At 36.9% G+C, this 27,258-nt stretch overlaps 1 protein-coding gene across 4 annotated transcripts; it reads left to right on the top strand.

Moving 5' to 3' along the window:
• The first annotated feature begins 1,729 nt into the window (after positions 1–1,729).
• sufu (suppressor of fused homolog (Drosophila)) lies at positions 1,730–27,258 on the top strand. 4 transcript variants are annotated; one of them, XM_067422183.1, is made up of 13 exons: positions 1,730–2,085; positions 2,315–2,449; positions 6,551–6,687; positions 7,311–7,453; positions 7,697–7,782; positions 8,214–8,286; positions 11,481–11,634; positions 11,762–11,864; positions 23,135–23,173; positions 23,752–23,886; positions 24,337–24,475; positions 26,071–26,139; positions 26,239–27,258. In XM_067422183.1, the coding sequence occupies exons 1-13, from the start codon at positions 1,934–1,936 to the stop codon at positions 26,326–26,328; spliced, it is 1,455 nt and encodes a 484-aa protein (XP_067278284.1). In that variant the 5' UTR covers positions 1,730–1,933; the 3' UTR covers positions 26,329–27,258. The 4 variants fall into 4 exon arrangements, with proteins under 4 accessions (XP_067278284.1, XP_067278286.1, XP_067278285.1 ...); XM_067422182.1 differs by having other exon boundaries at positions 1,731–2,085; positions 11,478–11,634; XM_067422185.1 differs by lacking the exon at positions 23,135–23,173.

Here is a 27,258-nt window from a genome sequence, read left to right as displayed (position 1 = left end):
TCTTACAGGTTTGGAACATCTTAAGGGTTAGTAATTAACAACAGAATTTTCCTTTTTGGGTAAACTAACCCTTTCATATTAAGAAAATGGAAAATAAAGTACTTACCAATCTCAAGACTCCATTGCTTTTCTGTGTAATACACACATTATATGCAACAAATGGTATAACAAAGGGTTTTGGTAGCCAAGCACCACATAACATCAACAGGCCATAAACAGGCCCGGGATACTGAGCATAAATAATTTGTTCTCACAAGCTGCATTGTAAGGGAGTGGATATTTGGTTATTAATCCTAAATTTCTTCTAAATTCACTTTAAATTTAAGCACATAGAGTAGTACTTGGACCAGGATATCCTGTTGAAAATAAGCAGCATGTTTTGAAACATGGCAGCTGGTTTAAGCTGGTCCCGAGCTGGAGCTAGTTTCTTAGGACCAGCACATGACCTGTTTAAACCTGATCAAACCAGCTGCCATGCTTCAAAACATAACCAGCATGCTCCCCCCCCCCCCCCCCCCCCAACAGGGATAATACCATGACACCAAAATGCCTATATTTTGTTAAAAAATATTAGAATGTATTTACCAACATACGTAGAGATACTTATTCTAATAATATGCATTATATTATATAAGGATGGGTCAACCTATGGATAAATTGTGTTACACAAAGGATAACTGCTTGTAACATCAGCCTAATCATGACTAATACCACGAGGCCGCCGCCGCCAGATGAACTCTCTGACTGCTGCATTTGTGGAAGTGTATGTCATTACTGACACATTGATCTTATCTTAAAGCAAACAAAGGACAAGATCGAAATCTAAAAACACAGAGCATTCATAAAATAAAACAAGAATACGATCTTCCTTCTTTGTTTTAGATGATCTCATTGTTAATTATGATGTGTATTTTTAATAAATTATACTAAAAGTTTTTTACATATCAAGTCTGAAAAAAAAAAAACGTACTTACAATACTGTATAGCCTATTATAAGGTCCAGAATCAGGTGATTCAGATAATATTCTGGTCAGGACGACACCGCGTGCAGCCGCATGCTGTCAACAGTCTGTCCAGCAGGTGGCCCTAAACTTGTTCTCACTTTGGAAAATACAAAGTAGCTAAACAATGAGATTAACAAACACATTTTGGCATTAGCGATAAATACAACATAAATGAAAAATATTTATATAAAAAAAATGATTGCTTAAATATTTTTTTCATACAAATTCACAAAATACACACACCAGTAAATGACTGAAACAGTAAAATAAAGGACAGAGAAATACAAAAAATACAACTAATTATGAAATTAGATAAGTATATATTTATAATGTATAAATGACTATATTACTTGTTTATGTTAATTGGAATGTTAACAGAACGCTATAACAAAAATCTATTGAATTGGAAGGCATATATACATGTGGGCTAATGCATTTTCTTATTACACATTTATAATTATTCAAAATTATACAGTTCATAATATACGAATAGGCAAATTCACCTTTAAATGTCACAAAGCTAATACAGAAATACGAATAATAGAAACAATTGTGTTCGTGTCGTGTGAATGGCATTCCTTATGGATGTCTCTGAGCCCCACCCCCACATGGATCAACAACTAACAAATTCATTGATCACACAACACATTCGTCCAACTGCATCGCGGCTCACAAGTCGCGTCTTTCTAACGGCTGTTCTGATTGGGTTTATCAAATGTCAGTCAAAGTGTTTGTCACGTCCCCTTTTCTGGACATCAAAACCACAGAGGAAAAACTGCAATAGGGGCTAAACAGAGGGGGAAACGTGTTGCAAATCATATTTACAATATCAGTGATTGAATCGTCTTTTTGAATCGGAAGTTAAAAAGAACACCTAATTTTCTTGCTTTTCAACAACTTTTTTCGCTGTTTGGTGCGGCCGTGTGGGGATGGATGAGATGCGGCCTAGCAGCGGAGCAGCAGCGCACCTCGGCCTCGCCTCGCTCTTTCCCCCGGGATTGCAGGCCATTTATGGGGAATGCAGGCGCCTGTATGCCGATCAGGCGAACCCGCTGCAAGTCACAGCCATTGTGAAGTATTGGTGAGATGTCTGAAGCATTCCAGTTTTATGTTGCTACTTGATACGCACACATACAAAAACTAATACAAGACTGATTTGTCCTTGAAGAATAGTTTTAACTTTATACTGTTACAAATATAAACAAGTTTTAACAATAAGCAAGTTTCAGTCAGCAGAAGCATTACTAATAGGCAAACTTTTAAGTGGACGTTTTCGTCTCAACTCTTTCCTCCCATTATCCTATTTTCAGGTTAGGGGGTCCAGATCCTCTGGACTACATTAGTATGTACAGAAACGTGGGATGTCCTGGACAAGATGTACCGGAGCATTGGCACTATGTCAGCCTTGGTCTCAGTGACTTGTATGGGGACAACAGAGTTCATGAGTAAGAATGACTTACTAAGATTATTAGATGTTTACAACTGTTTCATGGCATGATAATGGTGTTGCAGACCATCAACATGTGTTCATATTTGCCTGATGTACAAGTTTCAGGGTCATTCTGTGATTCTTCTGGAAATTTCTGAAGATTTTGATATTCTTTGTGTGTGTGTGTGTGTGTGTGTGTGTGTGTGTGTGTGTGTGTGTGAAAGAAATGCATAAATGAAGCTGAAATATGCAATGTAATGGTTGAATTTACTGAGTAATCCACTATTTTGTAGAGCAGGATCTTCGATCTGGGACCAAATTTCAGGGAGTTAAAAATGACTTTAGAAAGATCAGCATCATTATTTTATTTTTGCACAGAGATTAGTATGTCTATAAGTAAAATCTGCTGACTTTAGTTATTTTTATTTTCGCGCATTATATGCCAATGTTGATGTTCAAAAATGAGAAAAAGCAGAACCCTGTTTTTTGTTTTTGTTTTTTTTGCCTAAAGTTTGCATGCCTGCAACTCAAAAAAGTATTAAAGATATCTTAATATCCTTATAGATTCTCATTCTTAATACATTTATTTTGTGATCTTAATTTTTATCCCATAGACTTGGGGATGTCAGTGTGACCTCCAAATCCAAATATAGAATTTTATCCATTTTCAAATGTGTCTCTTTTCAAACAGCTGATACTTGATGTTTAAAGAAGATCAAAACAATTCCACACAACATACCTCTCTCGGAGTTTGTATGTGTGTAACTCGAGTATTATTAAATATATTTTAATATAATTTTAGAATATTGAATATTGTAAATAAATTTCATCATTCAGAGATATTACGGTATAACATGTAGCTATGATATAGCATATTTTAAGAAGAAGCTGAAACTGATTCAAATATAGATTCTGATAAATACACTTTTGAAAGCAAGTCAATGTGCCTCAATTTGCCCATTTCAGTGTATTTTTGGCATTTTGGCAAATTAGAGACTCTTCTAATTTCAACATGATTTATTCTTCAGACATATCGCTTTAAGTGCAATAAGCCTCAGCTGTATGCAAAGTGACTCATATTTGGTTTTAAACCATTGGGTAAATTTAAACAATTTGAACTTGGAGCCTCTGTGAGATCCTCATATCCATAGGATTGAAACATATAGGGTCTTGAAAATGAAGATTTCAAAAGAAATGTTTAAGAACAAGAATCTCAAATCATATCGAGATATCTTAATTACTTTTTTAACTTACAGGCCACAAACTTTGGCCTCTTTTACTCAGACAGGTATGTTCTATGCAGTTGTTTTGATTGAAAAAAAATATATCTTTAGCATATTATTTGTTCTTCAGCTGGTCCTCTTTGGAAGAAAAAAGTATCAGTTGTATGCAGTGATACCCCAGAAAATGTGTACAATGTAAAAATGTACTCATGGGGCCACATCGAGATTCCAATATCACTGAAATTTAACCAAATAGAGCCTTAAAAGTATAGATACCAAAATAAGTATTAGACTCAAGTTCGATTCATGAAAATCTTCTTTAAAGATGCCCTAGAATGATTTGAAACAATATGTTAAATTGTTTTTTGAGATCTAAATAGAGGGTATGTGGCTTATTTAAGGTCAAATATAGTCCAGATACAGTTTTACAGGTCCATTTACAACCCTATAAATTGTCCCTAGGATGTAATGCTCTGTTTTTGCCTTATTTGGAAGGGTCATGAATATTAATGTAGAGTTCTGCCCTGATTGGCTGTTTCACTCCACTGTTGCTCACTGACAGCTAACATATCTATACCATCCGTCATGGCAATGATTTTACAATGATAGCTTCCCAACTTTGAATCACGAACTGAACTGGGTAGCGCGTAAATATGTTGTTTACAGTAACGTTACAGTTTGACAGTAGAGTACTGATTTAAAAGGCGATTTATTTAGCCAAACAAAGTAATGTAGAAACCACTAAAAATAGTCAGTGTCATGTTTACTACTCATCTGCTGCAAAATAATCATACTTTAGTTCTCAAAAATGTATATTTATTTAACAAATTGACTAGAAGCCTTGTCAAATGACTATCATTTCAACTTAGATGGTGAAGGTGACGTTAGCTACAAGGCTCGAGTGAGATTTGTAAGCAATTAAACAGTAGTAATAAACGTAACGTTAGTTACCTTCCGAGTTGTGTTAATGATGAAATCTAGGCTCTTTAGATTTCAATCCATCAAAAGGGATTGGCATACGTATTTACTGTTGTATTTTATGACAACACTGGCAGGAAATAATATCAAAGGGTTAGTTAACCCAAAAATGAAATTCATGTCATGAATGACCCTAATGTTGTTCCTTACCCGTAAGACGTAAGTTTCAAACGGTTATGAATCAGTGAATCGATCAATGATTTGGATCGCCAATGTCAAGTGATTTCAGCAGTTTGACACGCGATCCGAATCATGAATCAATACGCTGATTCACAACTGTTTGAATCTTTATTTGAGGATTGAACACAACCAAGGAAGAGAAGACAATGCTGAATAAAGTCGTAGTTTTTGTTATTTTTGGATCAAAATGTATTTTCGATGCTTTAAGAGATTCTAATGAACTGATGTCACACATGGACTACTTTGATGATGTTTTTATTCCCTTTCTGGACATGGACAGTATAGTGTGCATACACTTGGATATGCTCTCGGACTAAATATAAAATATCTTAAACTGTGTTCCTAAGATGAACGGAGGTCTTACGGGTATGGAACGACATTAGGGTCATTAAGAGTCATTAATGACATCAATTTCATTTTTGGGTGAACTAACCCTTTAACTTTTGTCATTCTTACAAACTGTTATGTGAGCTACTTGGAGTTTCCAATTGTTACTTTAGCATCTTCAATTTAATCCAAAATGGGTTTTACAGTCAAGAAATGGATACAATTACTACTTACTGCTTGCAGGAATATGGTTGGAATCGGCTCTTTCTTCAGTATCAGACGCTGAGCGAATCCTGCTTGATATTGCCCCCGATTAGAAAAACTGTCTGTGGTGAAATGGGCCGAGCAAACGAACAACTTTGAATTACTTTGTTGCGGTATCCGATTGTAAATAAACCTCAACCATGACTGTTGACGTTGTTTATCTGTGGGAAGGGTATGAAAAGTCCTCACGTCCCCTGCACAGGCTGGATCATAACATTTATTTCCATGATCTGCCGTTTTTGCTATCCTTGCGTGACGCTTGTTTATCTGCTGAACTCCCAATGATTGATATGTGCAGTTCCACATATTAAGGATCTCGGTGCTTGCGTCACAGTTGGCATTATGTTGAAAATAGCCCGTTTTTCCGGGGTGTTTTTCACAAACAAGATTTATATATGAAGGAGGAGGCAATGATTTGATTGAAAGCCAGGTATTGCCGAAGGCAGCAGTGCAAAATGAAAAATGCCTCTTTGCGCGGCCTGTGGATTACCGTAGTTATCATAATAAGCACTCAGACGCTATTTTCTTCATGACTGGTTTGATGGGAGTTTATCGCTCAGAGTCAGTGCTGTGATTTTTAATGCACCGTGTCAAGTTATTGAAAAAGTGCCTGTGTCAAGATGCAGCGGCCTTTCCCATTCATTTGCTCTGTCTCTAGAGTGAATGTGTCTTGTATCTGTTTGTCCTGTGCTGCCTCGCTAGTTCTAGCGGAAGTGAATGCATCATTTATACATGTTCACTGTAGTGATCACTGTTTTAATGATCATCAATCCGTGTCATTTGTCTGTATTCCTGGTACTAGTAATATGTATTCTATGTAGCTTGTTTTATGTTAGAATGCTTAATCTTTGAAACAACCCAATCAATTTATTAAACATCTACCTTTGGGGATTAAGATAGATTGGAGGTTATCATCACTTAAAATTATTTATGATTACTTTTAAGAACATTTTTCAGGAATATGAATGCTTTTTAAATATTGTATAAAAGGGATTGTTTCTAAAATTGGGTTAATTTGACACTGAATGACCTATCAGCTATTGAAAGAATTATACAACTCGTTTATTTTTCTTTGTTTAGTTATACAAGAAGAGTTGCGTAGGTTGATGGTGTTTGAATTACAGCTGTATTTTGCTGCTTTATAGATTCACAGGTCAAGAGGGCCCAAGTGGTTTTGGTTTTGAGCTCACCTTTCGGCTGAAGAGAGAAGCAGGAGAGACAGCACCCCCTACCTGGCCAGCTGAGCTCATGCAAGGCCTGGCTCGATACGTGTTTCAATCAGGTAATCTACCTGTCCTGCACCCCATCTGAAGGGGTTGGAGTCAAAAGCTTTATAATTCATGGAATCATTATCTGCAAAACAATTTGGGAGCTGTGGTTTTCATGTTATGTTGTTTCCAGCTTAAAGGGTTAGTTCATCAGAAATGAAAATGGCCTCCTTTCATGTTGTTCCAAAGTCTGAGATATTTCCTTTTTTATGTCTAATCATTCAAAACTCTGATGGTTCAATGAAGGTAAAATAAATCCTTATGATTAGAGTTGTTTAATCCAAGTCTTTTTAAGACACATGATTGCTTTATATGATGAACAGATTTAATTTAGTCTTTTATTTACATATAAACATTGATCAGCGAACATGCAAGGAGAACTAAATTATGGTCAACAAAAGCTCAACCGTACTTCCTTGACCTCTTGATTCAAACTTTACGTAGTGTTTTTAGTGTAAAAATAGCCAAATTTCTATTGTTTTTCCCATAGTAATATTAGGGTAACTGTAGTAACCAGGATTTGTTTCCCTGCAGGGTGCCTGTATTTATACTTTGTTACATCTGTATGTACTATATCAAATATAGAGTCATCAAACAAAAATAAACGTTAACATATTAATCTCTTGACATTTTGCAGAAAATACATTCTGTAGTGGCGATCACATTTCGTGGCACAGTCCGTTGGACAACAGTGAGTCTAGAATCCAGCATATGCTTCTGACGGAGGACCCCCAGATGCTGCCAGTGCAGACCCCCTTCGGTCATGTCAGCTTCCTTCAGGTCAGGCACAGCATGCTAGCAGTTTCAACAAGATTGTTGACTGTAGGCTAATGTAATTTCCACAGTAATTTAGTTTCTTTCTTTTTCCTTTTTTTTTTTTTTTAGACCTTGAGATTGCTTCATGATATGTTCATATAGCCAGCTAGGTTCAGTTTTGTATGCTACGTTCATTAACCTTGTCCTCCTATGCATATATCTCCTTGTGATCAGTGCAAATTAAGTTTTTCCTTCTGTGCTCATCAGATTGTGGGTGTTTGCACAGAGGAACTGCAGGCAGCGCAGCAGTGGAACGGTCAAGGCATTCTGGACCTGCTGAGAGGAGTGCACATGTGAGTAATCCCACAGCCAGCCACGAGACAGGCCAAGGACACACTCATGTTCAATTGGTGGAAAAACTGCAGGACTGATTTAACCAGCTGAGAAACTAAATGAATTCCCTTGATGTATTACTTAGTCTCTCTCTCTTCTGGCTGAAAAGCCTTTACAGATGGGTGAAGTTGTATGTCGGTACATTTCCCTACAAGCAAATGTAAAAATACGTTTGCCGTGCTACTTAATGCCGTTTCTTTTCTACTCTTGCTTAGGCATTGTGGGCATTGTAGATAAAAGCGCTGTACTTTGAAAGCTGTAACTCTATAACAAGTGGGTCAGGAGCTTTCATTTGCTCTGAGATGCTTTGTTCTTGCTGTTCTTGCTGAGATGCTGTTCTTGTTTTTCATGAATTCTGAGATGTTTGTCTCTTTGGCTGTTTTGTTGGCAGTGCTGGGGGTCCATGGTTAATCACTGACATGAGAAGAGGGGAAACCATATTTGACATTGATCCACACTTGCAAGTAAGGTTTTCTGTAGTATGATTCGTTCACTCACAAATGAAAATGCTTATTTATTATCCACCCTAATGTTGAACTTGTTCCTAACACAAAAGGACACATTTTAAAGATTGTACATGTTCATCTTTAGCAGTGGTTCTCATTTCTGGTCCATCAGGGTATACAGGTCCTTCTCAAAAAATTAGCATATTGTGATAAAAGTTCATTATTTTCCGTAATGTAATGATAAAAATTAAACTTTCATATATTTTAGATTCATTGCACACCAACTGAAATATTTCAGGTCTTTTATTGTTTTAAAACTGATGATTTTGGCATATCTAAAAAAATTAGCATATTTCATCCGACCAATAAAAGAAAAGTGTTTTTAATACAAAAAAGTCAACCTTCAAATAATTATGTTCAGTTATGCACTCAATACTTGGTCGGGAATCCTTTTGCAGAAATGACTGCTTTTCATTGTGGCGTGGCATGGAGGCAATCAGCCTGTGGCATTGCTGAGGTGTTATGGAGGCCCAGGATGCTTCGATAGCGGCCTTAAGCTCATCCAGAGTGTTGGGTCTTGCGTCCCTCAACTTTCTCTTCACAATATCCCACAGATTCTCTATGGGGTTCCGGTCAGGAGAGTTGGCAGGCCAATTGAGCACAGTAATACCATGGTCAGTAAACCATTTACCAGTGATTTTGGCACTGTGAGCAGGTGCCAGGTCGTGCTGAAAAACGAAATCTTCATCTCCATAAAGCTTTTCAGCAGATGGAAGCATGAAGTGCTCCAAAATCTCCTGATAGCTAGCTGCATTGACCCTGCCCTTGATAAAACACAGTGGACCAACACCAGCAGCTGACATGGCACCCCAGACCATCACTGACTGTGGGTACTTGACACTGGACTTCAGGCATTTTGGTATTTCCTTCTCCCCATTCTTCCTCCAGACTCTGGCACCTTGATTTCCGAATGACATGCAATATTTGCTTTCATCCGAAAAAAGTACTTTGGACCACTGAGCAACAGTCCAGTGCTGCTTCCCTGTAGCCTAAAGTGGCTTGACCTGGGGAATGCGGCACCTGTAGCCCATTTCCTGCACACGCCTGTGCACGGTGGCTCTGGATGTTTCTACTCCAGACTCAGTCCACTGCTTCCGCAGGTCCCCCAAGGTCTGGAATCAGTCCTTCTCCACAATCTTCCTCAGGGTCCGGTCACCTCTTCTTGTTTTGCAGCATTTTTTGCCACACTTTTTCCTTCCCAAAGACTTCCCATGAGGTGCCTTGATATAGCACTCTGGGAACAGCCTATTCGTTCAGAAATTTCTTTCTGTGTCTTACGCTCTCGCTTGAGGGTGTCAATGATGGCCTTCTGGACAGCAGTCAGGTCGGTAGTCTTACCCATGATTGCGGTTTTGAGTAATAAACCAGGCTGGGAGTTTTTAAAAGCCTCAGGAATCTTTTGCAGGTGTTTAGAGTTAATTAGTTGATTCAGATGATTAGGTTAATAGCTTGTTTAGAGAACCTTTTCATGATATGCTAATTGAGAATTTTGGGTTTTCATGAGCTGTATGCCAAAATCATCAGTATTAAAACAATAAAATACCTGAAATATTTCAGTTGGTGTGCATTGAATCTAAAATATATGAAAGTTTAATTTTTATCATTCAATTATGGAAAATAATGAACTTTATCACAATATGCTTATTTTTTGAGAAGGACCTGTATATTTGTGCTAATTGTATCCAGCATTTTGGAGTCAATAGTACATTTTTTAATTGTTTTTGAAGCCTCCTATTGTCAGCATGGCTGCATTTTTATGTGATCATAAATAGAGTAAAATAATAAAACATTTAAAATGTAATTATTTCACAGGTGAATTTATTTTCAGCAGCCGTAACTCCATTCTTCAGTGTCACATGTTCCTTCAGAAATCCTTCTAATATGCTAATTTGCTAATTTGTTCATGAAATGTTTCGCATTATCACGAAAACATACATATGTTTTTTGTTGTTCTTTGATGAATACAGTTCAAAAGAACAGTATTTATTTGAATTAGAAATCTTTTGTAACATTATACATGTCTTTGTTGACACTTTTGATCCATTTAATGCATCCATGATGTATAAAAGTATTCATTTTGAACTAGTTACTGTCATTTAATGCAAGTTGTGTTTCTATCCAAAGTTGCCAATTTAGCTTATGCACAAAATTGGAAAATCACATAAAACATTTGTAAATAAAGCATGGTTTCCATTTAGTGAACCAAAGAGAACAAAATCGTTACTTCCTGATAAACTGGGTCTGATATAATTAAGAAAAATGGAAGTTGCTGCAGTAGAAGAAGCAACGGTATATAATTATTTTTATAAGAAATTACTTGCGCCTAAGAGTGTGCAGGCAAAACGCAATAAAGTTATCTTGCGTTCAAAGGCGGATGTCTGCTATTTGGGATCTCAGTAATGTTCTGGGAGGTAATTATACTTAACCACTTAGAGTACAGGCTTTGCTCTGGGATTTCAGGTGCTGTCTTCTGGTTAGTCTAGTTATGCCAACTCTTTGCGCAAAAGCCCGTCTTTTTTGATGCGCATATCGGTAAATGTGTTTCCATCGTAGTTTATGCGCATGTTCTCTTATGATAAATAGTTTATCCGACTCAATTGAGCACATTTTTAGAATTTATGCCCATCCCAAAATTGTATAAAATGGGTGGATGAAAAGATGGCTAGCTCTTGACATAAATTAATCTTTATAAACACTATTTAAATAAATATATATTTTAAAAAATATATATAAATATATATATATATATATATATATATTTTAATATTGGTGCAATTGCTAATTTTTTTGTTAATTATAATTGTAGGATTTTGTTAATAATGTAGCTTTTCTAGATACTTCACTTTGTAAAGTTTTTCCAAGCTAAAATGCTTTTTTTTTTTCTTTTTTTACACACATTTTACCTCTCTTAAGTAATGAATGACTATCATTCCTGGTGATTAAGGTCATCTGATAAAGCACATACTGTGATGCTTCAGGAGTGATGCAGCATGGGAAAAGGTGGAGTTAATTAAGTCTGTGGCTGTTAAACTCAACACCTCCACCTGCTGTTAGTCCTCTGCCCTCTCATTCTCTGCACCGAGACGGACACATGTCCAGCCATGCTGCTCCCCTGCTGATTTATGCGTGTGTTGATTGCTCATTCCAAGCAGGAACGAGTGGATAAGGGCATAGAGACGGACGGCTCTAACCTGAGCGGTGTAAGTGCCAAGTGTGCCTGGGATGACTTGAGCCGACCTCCCGAGGATGAGGACGACAGCAGGAGCATTTGCATTGGGTCACAGCCACGCAGGCTGTCCGACAAAGGTGAGGAGTTCTAAGGACAGGTGCAGACCCATTTAAAAACGAGACACCAAACCCAGTATGTATCAGAGATGTTGTATTGGATCAAAGTAATATTACTATGTCAAGTAAATGTGTATTGTTCATACAGACACTGAACAGATTAGAGAAGCCCTGAGGAAAGGACTGGAGATTAACAGCAAGTCTGTCCTTCCTCCCATCAGCAATCAGAGGCACAGTCATGACCGGCCACAGTAAGTTCTGCCCTTTAATGACAATCAGAGCTTCAGGACTGCGTGATTATACTGGTCAAGCAGATGTATGGTTTAACCAGTGCTGTGACCTTAATTCTGGAAGTAGCAGGTTGAGGCATTTGCTTTAGGACACCAAACTGCGTTGGTTTGCTTTGCCACCTGTTTGGGACTGGGTGGCATTGTTATTAAGAGGAAAGATGTTTGGTGCCAGGGTTAGGTGAAGTGACTGTATATACGTGGTGTGGAAAGTGTTACCAAATAGAGATTTTGCCTTATAGTTTATAGCACACAGGTCACACAATTAATCGTATAAAAGATTAAGATTATGGGTGCTGCGAATCATGAAGTGAGTATCAGTTCATGTAGGTCTACTGACATTGAATGTATAGTGCAGTGGTTGAGCATTGTAACCAATCATAGACAATCATTTCTTGATTTCAGTTAATCCTCATTTTGATGAATCGATATTGATTCTTAAATCAGTTTTTTTTCTGTTGATGCATGAACAACATTTTATTTGTAACGTGCCTGCCATCCTGTAATTACAAGCAGAACGCAAGTGAACCGGTCATCTCTTCAACTGTACTGCTGGTTATACCACCTAATAAACATGAATGTTAGAAGGCATGTTGGAAAAAACATACTGATAGGGCTGGGCGATAAATCGATTTTATGAATTAATTCAAGTTTTTAGTTTACGACGATTTTTGTGAATGAAAATCGGTTTTCTCTTTCAAATCCGCCGACGCTCCCCTCTGAGCTCCCGTAATGGCTCAGCCCTCCCCGCGCGCGTTTGCCACAGAGGTACACAAACAACAAGGATCGCGTCTAACAACATACCGTGTCATTCGTAATTGGTTCAGTTTTTTACAGAACAATTAACAATACCCCGCTGCAAAGTGTGTTTGAAGTCTGAACGGAACCGCGGTAGGCGCTATACTCATTTAAAGCTGCGCTGACACGAACGCAGCGCGAGCTCACACGGGCCAATCTCGTGACAGACACGATACACAGCGCTGGTGATCCAGTGAGAGACCGTTAAAATCAACACACCATTGCTACAGTGATCTAGTGGAAGCGGTCGGCGCAGAATTCTGTTATAAACCACAGATATATCAGATCAAACAGAGCTGAGCGAAGGTCAGGGGTTTCAGTCACAAATCACCAACATTTACCACGATTGTACTGTAGTAAAACCACATGGATTTAATGTTGTTGTTGTCATTATTTATCTCAGGATTCGTACAACCTTTTGAGATTGAAATTCCAGCACTTTCCAATGGTTTTCAAGAGCTTCACACTTATTTCCAGCACTTCAAAGCTCTAGATATCCGATTGTAATGTTATTTTTAATGTGATGGTTTGTAAAACTAAAAGTTTAAAGGGGTCTTGTGAAAAAAATAGTCGAATGTTTTTTTTAGTTTATTTTTTTTAAATGTGTAATCCATTTTGTAGCATTTTTATTTTAAAAAAGATATGAAATGCCCACCACTATAACCAGCAGAAGAGCACTTATTGATTTATTAGCGATTTTCACTCCCTAATGTATGGAAAGTACGAAGTCACAGTCTCAGGAAAAACTAAACTTTTCTTCAAATTGTGACTAAATTACAGTAAAGTAAAGAGCTCCTTTAATAATCACTGAAGCTGTCGATCAGTTCAGTGTGAGACTATTGAAGAACAATGCTAATCTATATTTAATAAGAGCATTAGGCTACATTTAAATTTTCCCTATACTTTTTTGCACATTACTGTTGTTAATAAAAGTTAATTTTATCTGCATATCAATTCATAAACCTTTGATATGTATACTGTATATTGCAAAAGATATGGTGCCCATTTATACTGTGGAATAGTCGGGGGTTATTCACATGCTGAAAGTTTTGCACCCCAGGTGGCACTTCTACCAAGCTGCAAATATTTAATTTTACCTAAACAAAATAAAGTTAAAACTTGTTTTGAACAATTTCTTTATCATCTGCAGACTGATTTTAAGTAGGAGGGGAAAAAAATCGTTTTAAATCGTAAATCGAATTTTTGGTGAAAAAATCGGGGATTTTTTTTTTGGGCAATATCGCCCAGCCCTACATACTGACAATAATTGCAAAAAAATTGCAATTAATCTGCGAATCATACATGCGAACGTGCGTACATACGTGCCGAACCGTTGGGTTGGGGCCTATCCTGTACGGATCAACTACAAATCATTACACCCCTACTATTACCAAAGTATATATTAAAGGTTAAAATTATAAGGCAAGTTTAAACTATTCAATTTTTATTTATTTTTAGAAATAATTAAACATTCAAAAACTTGTGTAAAAACATTTAAACTGCACATAAGGCAGTTTTTATATAAACCTTTTAATCATATAATTTTTAATCATAATTTCTACTCTAGTTTTCATGACCGATTTATCCAAACATACAATAAATAAAACATTGAATGCGTAAATTATAAGTAAAATATATATTTAAAAAAAATGTCTTTCCTTTCTAACTATTAATCTATGCACAGTAGTTTCCTTTTTTTTCCTTTAGAAAAATGTATCTGTACCGCACCTGATGTATAACTAAACGAATCAGTGCTCGAAAAAAGATCAGAATTAAAATGATTTGTGAAATTTGTGTCAATATCCACCCCTTATAAATTAGGCTATAAGCCTAATAGCATTGCTAATAGCATAGCAACAAGCATTGCTAGAGAGTTTTTAGTGTAAATACATTTCACATGAACATTAGTGTTTTAAACATCATCTGACACTAAAAAGATACAACTTAACAGCCAATATATACGGCAAGAGAGCAATGTGACAACTCTGCAAAGTTAACTGATCATGATATATATCGTTACGTGATGCAGTACTGTTATATAAGATTTTAGTCATGCCGCCCACCCCTATTTGGTTTGGTGCACTGTTAAAAATGGCTTTTAAGCAGATTTTAAAGAAGTTAAAAGAATGAATTTCATGAGCTTTGCTTTGTTCAGCTTAACTGATACATACTATAAAATCACTATTGGTTAGCTATGTTAGAAAATAACCTGCAGGTTTTTTTCAGACACAGCCTTTCCCTTCGATCTTTGTCCTCACGAGTGCTGACTCTTGCCAGCTGGCTTGCTATTGTACAGCATAATATTACTTGCTCAGGAAATTAGCTGCAAGTGCCGATAGTCTGCCAGTACAAATGTACTTTTGAATCGGTTCTGTATAATATTATTTATTTATATTATAAATTATTTATAATAATTCAAACTTTGCCGAAAAATCAACAATTCAGCCCATACTACTTTGTTAATAAGGCCATGATGGTAGCAGTTAACTGGGGTGACTTTTTTTAAGCACTCCATCCTCATCTCATTAAACGCTATGCAATCCAGATCATCTCTGTGCATGGCTTGTCTGGGTTAATCTTACTATCCTGTTGTCTGCACCCACTTGTTTTGCTCATGGCCCCCTGCTACTATTAGCCCAACCAGAGATATTGCCTGATCCAAATACTCATGATGAATAAAAAACATAATGCTGAATTCAAGAAAATTGTGCTCCCTTGAATTCACCCATATATGTACTAGAAGTCATTCTGTCTTCCTAGATAATGGCATCCTGACACTATTTATTACTTTTGAGCAGTATTTGTCAGTATAAATGAATATACCACTATAATGAGAAAATAATGGGAAATATCTTGCAGTTCCGTAAGTAATAAGTTCATTTGAATTTGTCCAACTGATTCATACATGTTTTGAGTCTTTGCTCATAAGAGTCATAAGTTGTGGAACCTGACTATTTTGCTTGAGACTGTATGTTTAATGCTATAAATGTGAGTGTGGTTGTTGTGAATAATAATTAGGGATGCACCGAAATGAAATTCTTGGCCGAAGCCGAAACCAAATAATAAATGAAATGCTTGGCTGAAGGCCGAATACCGAACGCGGTGTTTCGCATTTTTTCCATTTATTTGGCATTTTTTTACCATTACAATAATTAAATAGTAATAATTTGCTTTTTAGGGGCCAAGCACCGAAGGTGCGGAGGCACCTATTGAAATCGTTAGTGTTCCTATTATTAGGGGCCAAGCACCGAAGGTGCGGAGGCACCTATTGAAATCGTTAGTGTTCCTATTATTAGGGGCCAAGCACCGAAGGTGCGGAGGCACCTATTGAAATCGTTAGTGTTCCTATTATTAGGGGCCAAGCACCGAAGGTGCGGAGGCACCTATTGAAATCGTTAGTGTTCCTATTATTATTATTCTGCTTCTTCTTCCGCCATAGGAGTCTCTGGCAGCCCATAGAACCGTATGGTAAAAAGTTGTGCAATTTGGCACACTCATAGAGGCCAGTCTGAGCTGTCACTATAGCAAATTTGGTGCCTCTAACTCAATCCCTCTAGCGCCACCACCTGTCCAAAGTTTCACTCATATTTATGCTTATAACTTTTGACCCCTAAGGGCTAGAAACAAAATTCTTTTTTCATCGGATTCCTTGGCTCAAGCCGATTCGATTTCACCCTATGATGTCATTTTCCGGTATGCAAATTTTCCCGCCATTTTGAATTTTCTGAAAAACCTACTTTTTCAAACTCCTCCTAGGCCGTTGCTCCGATTTTCACGAAAATTGAAACAGATCATCTTCAGAGCATGTTGACAAAAAGTTATGGAATTCAAGTTGATTCGTCCAATCGTTTTCAATAAACGCACAAACAAATTTTACGTGGAGGTTGCAAAAACACACTAAAGGCTATATCTCCGCAACGCTTTATCGTATTCAAACCAACCTTGGTACATGTCATCACAAGCATGACTTGAAGCAACATGCAGCGTTTCGGCGCAGCGCCACCTACCTGTCCGGAGATACGAAAAATGCCTATTTTGGCTTATAACTTCTGAACCGTTTATCCAAAAATCATAAAATTGGTCTCATTAGATTCAGGGCGTCATGCCGAGTCGACTGATATCCAATTTTACCATGTCGGCCATTTTGGATGTCGGCCATTTTGAATTATGTGCAAAAATGCTGTATTTTATGAACGCATGAACAGATTGTTATGAAACTTGGTATGGGTCATCACCACGATGCCCTGAAGTAGCCTGAGAAGTTTCGAAACAGCGCCACCTAGTGGAGAATTTTTTTTTTCAAACGCTTATAACTTTGGGTGTGGTTGACATATTTTGATGGGAGTGTGTTTTTTGGTCTCCTGAATCCTTGCCGACTCCAACGATACCAGACTTGCCAGGTTTCGGCATATGGTTTGCGCAGAGTTGTAATTTAGTGCTTAAAAAACATTTGCTGATATCTTCGAAACCGCTAGTCCGATCGAGACGAAACCAGCCTCAGAAGTTCGGAAACATAGGTCGATAGCTATACGCTAATGCCCAAATCTCAAAATATTGATAGTAAGGGGTAGTAAAATCCAATCAAAGTCAGGTGTCAGTCATTTTTTACGTGTTTTTTCATATAAATGTCTATAACTCCAAAACAAAATGAAATATTTTCACCAAACTTGACACACATATGTATGGGCTCACTACGAGGACACATAAAAAAATTGGTGGGATTGTGCCTCTTGGTGGCGCTATAATAAAACAAAACATGAAATTCCCATTGACTTCAATGCAGTATTACGGTTTAAAATGCTAATGCTATAATTTAAGAATGCACTAGTGTATCATTACAAAACTCGGTATGTGTCTTCCGCTCTATGTCCCGAAGATATTCAAAAAGTTTCGGGGCAGCGCCACCTTGTGGTCAAAAGTTGTAATAAAATGTACAAAAATGCTAATAACTTTTGATTAAATTAGCCTATTGTAATGAGACTGGTCATAATACATTCATTGGCTCATGCCGAGAAGATAGATACCAATTTTGCCATATTTTGCAAACATATCTGTGCTCCATCTTGTTATTTGTTAAAAATCTACTTTTTCAAACTCATCCTAGACCGTTTGTCCGATTTTCACCAAAATTGATCCGTATCGTCTTCAGACCATGCTGACAAATAGTTATGGATTTCGGATTGATAGACAAAACAGTTTTCATATACCACTGCAACAGAGTTGAGCCATGATGCAAAAATTACTCTTGAGGCTGTATCTCTGCAATGCTTTGACATATTGACACCAAACTTTGCATGTGTCATTGTCATCTCAATCTGACTAAACCACATCAGTTTCGTAACAGTGACACCTATTGGTCGAAAGTGATAAACCATTAAACCATTATTATTGACTGTATTTAAAATTTGACTGCTATTTTGCCTAAAATCAACTTAATAGGTCCTTAATGGCTCATTGTTGCAGTTGGCTTGAGACTTCCAGCCATGCTGGCATGTCTTGTCTTCTTCTTTGCGCTTGGCCCCGATAATGGCTGCTTGCAGCTATATTTATTATTCTGCTTCTTCTTCTTCTTCTTTTTCCGCCATAGGAGTCTCTGGCAGCCCATAGAACCGTATGGTAAAAAGTTGTGAAATTTGGCACACTCATAGAGGCCAGTCTGAGCTGTCACTATAGCAAATTTGGTGCCTCTAACTCAATCCCTCTAGCGCCACCACCTGTCCAAAGTTTCACTCATATTTATGCTTATAACTTTTGACCCCTAAGGGCTAGAAACAAAATTCTTTTTTCATCGGATTCCTTGGCTCAAGCCGATTCGATTTCACCCTATGATGTCATTTTCCGGTATGCAAATTTTCCCGCCATTTTGAATTTTCTGAAAAACCTACTTTTTCGAACTCCTCCTAGGCCGTTGCTCCGATTTTCACGAAAATTGAAACAGATCATCTTCAGAGCATGTTGACAAAAAGTTATGGAATTTAAGTTGATTCGTCCAATCGTTTTCAATAAACGCACAAACAAATTTTACGTGGAGGTTGCAAAAACACACTAAAGGCTATATCTCCGCAACGCTTTATCGTATTCAAACCAACCTTGGTACATGTCATCACAAGCATGACTTGAAGCAACATGCAGCGTTTCGGCGCAGCGCCACCTACCTGTCCGGAGATACGAAAAATGCCTATTTTGGCTTATAACTTCTGAACCGTTTATCCAAAAATCATAAAATTGGTCTCATTAGATTCAGGGCGTCATGCCGAGTCGACTGATATCCAATTTTACCATGTCGGCCATTTTGGATGTCGGCCATTTTGAATTATGTGCAAAAATGCTGTATTTTATGAACGCATGAACAGATTGTTATGAAACTTGGTATGGGTCATCACCACGATGCCCTGAAGTAGCCTGAGAAGTTTCGAAACAGCGCCACCTAGTGGAGAATTTTTTTTTTCAAACGCTTATAACTTTGGGTGTGGTTGACATATTTTGATGGGAGTGTGTTTTTTGGTCTCCTGAATCCTTGCCGACTCCAACGATACCAGACTTGCCAGGTTTCGGCATATGGTTTGCGCAGAGTTGTAATTTAGTGCTTAAAAAACATTTGCTGATATCTTCGAAACCGCTAGTCCGATCGAGACGAAACCAGCCTCAGAAGTTCGGAAACATAGGTCGATAGCTATATGCTAATGCCCAAATCTCAAAATATTGATAGTAAGGGGTAGTAAAATCCAATCAAAGTCAGGTGTCAGTCATTTTTTACGTGTTTTTTCATATAAATGTCTATAACTCCAAAACAAAATGAAATATTTTCACCAAACTTGACACACATATGTATGGGCTCACTACGAGGACACATAAAAAAATTGGTGGGATTGTGCCTCTTGGTGGCGCTATAATAAAACAAAACATGAAATTCCCATTGACTTCAATGCAGTATTACGGTTTAAAATGCTAATGCTATAATTTAAGAATGCACTAGTGTATCATTACAAAACTCGGTATGTGTCTTCCGCTCTATGTCCCGAAGATATTCAAAAAGTTTCGGGGCAGCGCCACCTTGTGGTCAAAAGTTGTAATAAAATGTACAAAAATGCTAATAACTTTTGATTAAATTAGCCTATTGTAATGAGACTGGTCATAATACATTCATTGGCTCATGCCGAGAAGATAGATACCAATTTTGCCATATTTTGCAAACATATCTGTGCTCCATCTTGTTATTTGTTAAAAATCTACTTTTTCAAACTCATCCTAGACCGTTTGTCCGATTTTCACCAAAATTGATCCGTATCGTCTTCAGACCATGCTGACAAATACTTATGGATTTCGGATTGATAGACAAAACAGTTTTCATATACCACTGCAACAGAGTTGAGCCATGATGCAAAAATTACTCTTGAGGCTGTATCTCTGCAATGCTTTGACATATTGACACCAAACTTTGCATGTGTCATTGTCATCTCAATCTGACTAAACCACATCAGTTTCGTAACAGTGACACCTATTGGTCGAAAGTGATAAACCATTAAACCATTATTATTGACTGTATTTAAAATTTGACTGCTATTTTGCCTAAAATCAACTTAATAGGTCCTTAATGGCTCATTGTTGCAGTTGGCTTGAGACTTCCAGCCATGCTGGCATGTCTTGTCTTCTTCTTTGCGCTTGGCCCCGATAATGGCTGCTTGCAGCTATATTTACTATTTTGTGTTGCTTTTCAGAGAAATAAATAAAATAACAAAAATACAATTTCAAAATATTTATTTAACACTGAACATTTTTTTAACATTCCAGCAGATATTATACAAACTAAGCACAACATAACTTAAAATAAATAATTAGTAAAATAAAAAATATATTTTTATTTGGCCATCTTTGAAGCCCACCTTCTTGAATAGCCTATGTTAGGCCTATAACTGACTGCTGAAAGAATGTAACTCTGTATGTCTACAACAACAAATGTGCATTGAATAGTGCAAAAAATGTGGATGAACCCACAACAAATAAATAACTGTCCTAGACATAAGCCTACTTAGCCTACTTCTTCAGGAAAAGTGGCAGGTTCTTCTTTATGAAAAGTAGCTTCTCTGCTTTCTCACATGAAAGTCGGTTCCTCTTCTCATCGATGACATGAGATGCAGCACTAAACAGTGCTTCCACACTGCTGACATGTTTGCTGCATAAAGCGCGCGCCTCTCACTCTACGTGGGTTACTATTTGATTATTGGTTAATAAAGGTTTCTGAAGTGAATCAGAGTAGTTAGAAGTTTGTGTAAGAAAAATATCCATATTTAACATGTTGTATAAAGTAAAATATCTAGCTTCCTCCTGACAACCTTCCTGATTCTACTTGCGCAAAAGGCGTAGCTGGTGCGACGTATGACGTGGGACATAGCATAAGCGTTTTGAACTGCGAGAGGCTTTACACTTTCTTCGTAAGTTGAATATGGAAGGCAGTCTTCCACAATCCGGAAGCTAGATATTTTACTTTATAACATTTTAAATATAGATATATTATAGGCGTGGCTTTGGAGATGCTTTAAAGGAAGGGTGGGACCTTATGCTTTCAAAGCTAGCTTAGTATTTCTAGCTCCAAAATTGCCTACCCTACCTGTAAATGTACCTTTTAAAGGGTTAGTTCCCCCCAAAATTAAATTAATGTCATTAATGACTCACCCTAATGTCGTTCCACACCCGTAAGACCATTCATCTTCGGAACACAGTTTAAGATATTTTATATTTAGTCCGACACTGTATTTAAGTGTATGCACACTTTACTGTCCATGTCCAGAAATGGAGTAAAAACATCATCAAAGCAGTCCATGTGTGACATCAGTTAGTTGATTAGAATCTCTTGAAGCATCCAAAATACATTTTGGTCCAAAAATAGCAAAAACTACGACTTTATTCAGCATTGTCTTCTTTTCCGCGTTTGTTTTCAAACCTCAAATAAAGATTCAAACAGTTGTGAATCAGCGTATTGATTCATGATTCAGATCGCCAATGTCATGTGATTTTGCCAGTTTGACACGCGATCCGAATCATGAATCAATCCACTGATTCATGACCATTTGAATCTTTATTTGAGGTTTGAAAACAAATGCGGAAGAGAAGACAATGCTGAATAATTTTTGTTATTTTTGGACCAAAATGTATTTTCGATGCTTCAAGAGACTAAGTGATGTCACATATGGACTACTTTGATGATGTTTTTATTTTCTTTCTGGACATGGACAGTAAAGGGTGCATACACTTGGATACACTGTCAGACTATTTTTTATTTCAAAGTGTTTTTATTGTTTTAAATGTACATAACATAAATACACCAACATACATTCTCTTATGTCATACAAGGCATCACTATCCACAAATCTCATACTCTACAGACATGATCTCACATATCCCCTTTCGTCGCAGATTTGCATCCAAGGTTATCCAGAGCATATTGAGAATGCACACAAAACACAACAAACAAAACTTTAAAAAATAAATAAAAAAAATAAAAAATAAATAAAAAAAAATTAAAATTAAAAAAGAGGGGGAGATGAGAACCTAATTTATTTTTTAATCTAAAGAATTAGCATCAAATGCATTTTCATAATACTCCAAGAAAGGTTGCCATGCATTCTGAAACCTTTCTGCTGAGTTTTGGACTGTAGTTCTTAACTTTTCAAGCTGAAGGAAAGACATAATTTCGCACACCCAGCGTGAGTGTTTTGGAGGTGAGGGAGATTTCCAATTTGTAAGAATTAGTCGGCGTGCTAACAGTGTAGAGAATGCTATTAATTGAGACTGGCCTCTTGAGACCCCAACTTTTGTGTCTACCACCCCAAATACTGCAATGATAGGATCCGGATCAATATTCTTTTTATAAATGTAGGTGAATGTATTAAATATCTCAGACCAGAATGTTCCTATGCTTGGGCATGACCAGAACATGTGAGCCAAAGAGGCAGGGGCTTGGTGACATCGTGTACAAATAGGATCAACATTAGGATATATTTTGGCCAATTTGGTCCTAGAGAGGTGCAGGCGATTAAATACTTCACTGTCAGACTAAATATAAAATATCTTAAACTGTGTTCCGAAGATAAACGGAGGGCTTACAGGTGAGGAACAACATTAGGGTGAGTCATTAATGACACAAATTTCATTTTTTGGTGAACTTACCCTTTAATGTGATTATGTAATCAGTTGATCAACTTGTTTTCTGCACTTCCTTCAGTTGCCTTAGAGTAACAACCAAATGACCAAATTTCTAATATGTAGATTAATTTAAAGGAGCTCTTCAAACACCTCTTAAAAGAGGGAAGAGTTTACTTTTTTTCCTGTTCTAAGTAGCTGTTGAAAGGAATACAATTGATTTGCCGTTTGGCAGTAGTGGTAAATGCATTCATTCACTTCGCTGTGGTACAAATCTGCCCCTAATTTCTCCATAGACAATCAGTTGGACATTTCCAGACCCAGCAGATATCAAGGTAAGAGCCAACTACGAGTGAAACTGAAACTCTTTCTTCAGCAAATGGGCTATGGAGACAGTTCTTCTTATTCCACTTAGAAAAATGGGTGTTCAGTACAGTGTCTACAAGTTACTTTTTGTTAGAACAATGAGGAAACACAAAGCTCTGCACTGCAACATTTTTTTTTTTTACTCATTACAGCGGCCTCAAAATGTATTTGGACACTGAAGTTACAAAATGTATGAATTATTGCAGTATCAGTCTCTGGTTGTTAAACATTAGTGGATCATGCGATTTATTTGATGAATGTGGTTTTAGGACACCTGTGTGAAATAGAAAAATTACCGACAGACAAATAGTTTTTTAAAGTTCACTTTGAAAAGCTCTAGCATTATTTGTTTGCTGTTGCCATTTAGGATTAATATTTCTTTATACGAATGCAATTACATTTATACAGTTTGATTGTACCTTAAGTGTCCAAACATACAAATTTGACACAAACTGGACAAATTGGACTCGCATTTCAAATTGATTTGTTAAACTTGTCCCCCTTATTCAGTTTTCTAATTTAATATTTTCCCATTTTTATATCCCAGGAGTCGTAAGGACAGTCTGGAGAGTGAGAGCTCGGCTGCTATTGTCCCTCATGAGCTAGTTCGAACACGACAGCTGGAAAGCGTGCACCTGAAGTTCAACCAGGAGTCTGGGACTCTTCTCCCACTGTGCCTCAGGTAAAACATGCACTGTATTTGCCATATATTTTCTCAGATCCACTGTGCTGAGGCTTTGACTTTATGAGGGGGCAGAGGTTGTGGATTCACTCAGAAGTGAAAAATAAAAGTACACATGTACTGGTCTGCTGATTTGCACTTTGTTCATATTACCAATATATTACAGTTTTACAAACAAACCAAACTCACTAAACTGCTAACAGCTCTGATTTAGTTGCCACTAAAAGAGTGGGATATGAGTTTTATGTAATCTCCTTGTTGGACAAAAACAGACCTGGCTCACAGAGAAGCCTTTGTTTAAAGTCCAAATGAGAGCAAGGCGAAAGTGAACATCAGGTTGCTTATAGTTTTAGCCTTTGATATTTTGCGCTCGCTTTAAAAGATACAACACTTATCACTGTCTATGTAAATGATTCATTCAGCTTTTTTCTTTATAACCTTTTCTTGTAGAGGTCGGCTGCTTCATGGTCGACATTTCACATATAAAAGCATTAATGGAGATACTGCTATCACCTTTGTATCCACTGGAGTGGAAGGGGCTTTTGCCACAGAAGAGCATCCGTATGCTGCGCATGGACCATGGCTACAGGTAACAGACACACATACTATTAGATCCCTTAAAGTGGCCCTTTTATGATTTTTAACATTTTCAACTTTCTTTAGTGTGTAATGTTGCTGTTTGAGAATTAAGAAATTCTGCAAAGTTACAAAGCACAAAGTCTACTCCAAAGGGAGTTATTCTCTATATCAGTAAGCATTATGGGTTTAACAGTAAACGTATTCGTACCAAACCATTTCGGTACAGGATTTACGGTACGGTGCATGTGTACCGAACAGTACCAAATGCAAACTTTATCAGTTAACAGTAGGCTTGTTTTACTTGCGGAACATGCTTAAGTATTGTCCATTTTATCACGAAATTCAAACGATAAGTGCTGTTTTGATGCTCTTTAATGTGAGGTGACAGATCACTGTATAAACGCATCAGTTCAAGCGGCATGTTAGTAAAATGCAGTCTCTGTCTAGTCAAAGAATAAGCATGAATCAACATCTGAAGGTATGTTGAGGATACATTCATATGTTGTGTAATCGCTCAATCAGTGTTTCAGTGGTGGAAAGATGTCAATAAAACAGCTTGTAAACGTCATGTTGCATTACATATACCTCAAAAGTCATTCAGTGTCCACAGCTCGTTAGTTCACGAGAGAGATGTACTTTCACTAAATATATGCACACTTTTAGCCAATATATTCTGTTAGTTATGTCTTGATTACTTAATGTATGTTTAAATAAATCTGTCATGAAACTGACAGCCACTGTGTATAAATGATTATATTTCAACAACGAATTGGAGTAAAAGCTATTTTATAATTAGATTTAGAAGTTAAGGCAAAAACTGGCTTATGTGAAGTTTACATGTTTGCATACAATGTGTTATTTGTCTGTTGATTATTATATCTGTTGTTATATTATAGTAATGTGCTAGTAAATGTTTACACTTAAAGCATTGACCGAGATTAAAGAAAAATATATTTAAGAAACTTTTAGTTATAATTGAATTAATTTAAGGACAGTTTTAAGATACAATTTGTTCAGTAAACCACTGCTTAAAAAAAAAAGCAATTTTATAATTAATTTCTCTCCCCTGCTGTACCAAAACCAAGGTACGTACCGAACCGTCAGTTTTGTATACCATTACACCCCTTAAGGCTTTTTTTTTTTCCCGGACCCACTGAAATGCCTCGATTGGAGTGTTGAGTTTCTTTTCTGTTAACATGCACATCACAATATCCCTTAATTCCCGCCCAAGGCAATCACAAAGAAAAAAGAGACGAGGCCTGGTTGAGTTGCGTTAGTAGTGCTGAAACGTGTTTTTATAGTAAGGGGAGAGACATTTCCAAAACACGCTCAAAGTGGTTGACCAATCACAATGCACTGGTCCAGCCGAGAAAAAAGGGTCTTCATAACGATACGACTAAAAAAAAGAGTATTACAGACCGACTGGGAAGAGAGATGCTGCAATAATGTAAAATATCTGAAAAATGTGTTTTTGAACAAAACTTGGAAGCATATAATATTATTCTAGTAGGCCCTAAAAACTTTGAAAAGGGCATAATAATAGCTCCCCTTTAAAATTCAGCGCCATTCCTTATATGTGAACTTGTTCTGATCTCCTTGATTTAGATATTACTTACTGAGGAGTTTGTAGAGCTGATGCTAGCTGAAATTCAGGATTTGAGCACCCGTGAAATGGTAAGGTTCTACCCGCACCTCTCATTAAGTGATTTTACTATGATTTTGTACATTTTTTAATATTTTAACATGCTGTATATCTCTTTACCCCTTACCCAGTCTAAGCTGCCAAAGGAGTACAGCTGGCCTGATAAGAAGCTAAAGATCTCTGTCCTGCCCGACACTGTGTTTGACAGCCCACTACAATAAGACTGGGAGCTCGCTGTCCCTGATTACAAACCCACATCTCCAGAAAGGAGCACAACTCTTTTGCCAGACGGCTAAAGGAAAGAGACATTCAGATGCTTTCCTTTTTCCCAGAGAGCATTGTAAATGTACAACATTTTGTATTGTCCATTATACCACTTGTCTTTGTATTGCTCTACCTATTCATTCTTAAGGAAGCTTAAAAAATAGCGATTGTTTTTTTGCTCTGTTTCAAAAGACACGTTATATTTCTTGTTGAATATTTTGCAGCACAAGACAATGTGCAAGCACTGGTGCCTTTTCACCTTGGAATGGACTGAAGTGTCATATTGAGAGAGCATCCGCTCCTCTAAATCCTGCTTGTAATGTGAAGGAAAGCATACTAAGACAAAAAGCTTTTTTTAACCATGTTTATCTAAAAAATACTTATAAGTTTGAGTATCTGGTTTTACTCAACATGCATATAGAAAATACAGTAGTGTTTATTTAAGGTTGACGATTTTAAGGTCTTCATTTAGTTGTCAAACAATAGGTGGTTAGTCAGTTCACCTACACAATACCAAAGCCTGTACAGTACGGGTGTTTCTAAACTGTCTAATGTAAAGGTAAGAAGCATTAATTAGTTCCCTGATCTTTGTTTTATTTTTATTTTTAAAGCATTTTACTTTTCCTTTGACTTTATGATTGCATTCCAAGTCTCTATAGGGAAGCAAACGAACTGGTTCCTGAACGGCAATCTATTTTCTAGAATGTGTATTTGTAATTTTTGGGATATGTGCTAAATAATATAGGTCAAACTGTAAAAAAGAACCTCTATTAGTGCTTTTTAAAAGATGAATTGGAGTGTACTGGTGTTTTTTTATATTCTGGAGAATCACTACACTGCCTGTGGTTTTGTTAACCTTAAGTGCATTAAAGTTATTTACATAAATC

This window comes from Pseudorasbora parva, chromosome 17 (assembly GCF_024679245.1).
Source record: "Pseudorasbora parva isolate DD20220531a chromosome 17, ASM2467924v1, whole genome shotgun sequence".
NCBI lineage: Eukaryota > Metazoa > Chordata > Actinopteri > Cypriniformes > Gobionidae > Pseudorasbora > Pseudorasbora parva.
This window is presented reverse-complemented; position numbering and strand designations above follow the sequence as displayed.

What these genes read in the sequence shown, in the direction of transcription:
- sufu (XM_067422182.1), top strand. Translation starts at nt 1,934, where the DNA reads ATGGATGAGATGCGGCCTAGCAGCGGAGCAGCAGCGCACCTCGGCCTC. An exon ending in TCGATACGTGTTTCAATCAG is followed by an intron (nt 6,688 to 7,310) that starts GTAATCTACCTG and finishes GACATTTTGCAG; the next exon opens with AAAATACATTCTGTAGTGGC. An exon ending in CTGCTGAGAGGAGTGCACAT is followed by an intron (nt 7,783 to 8,213) that starts GTGAGTAATCCC and finishes TTTTGTTGGCAG; the next exon opens with TGCTGGGGGTCCATGGTTAA.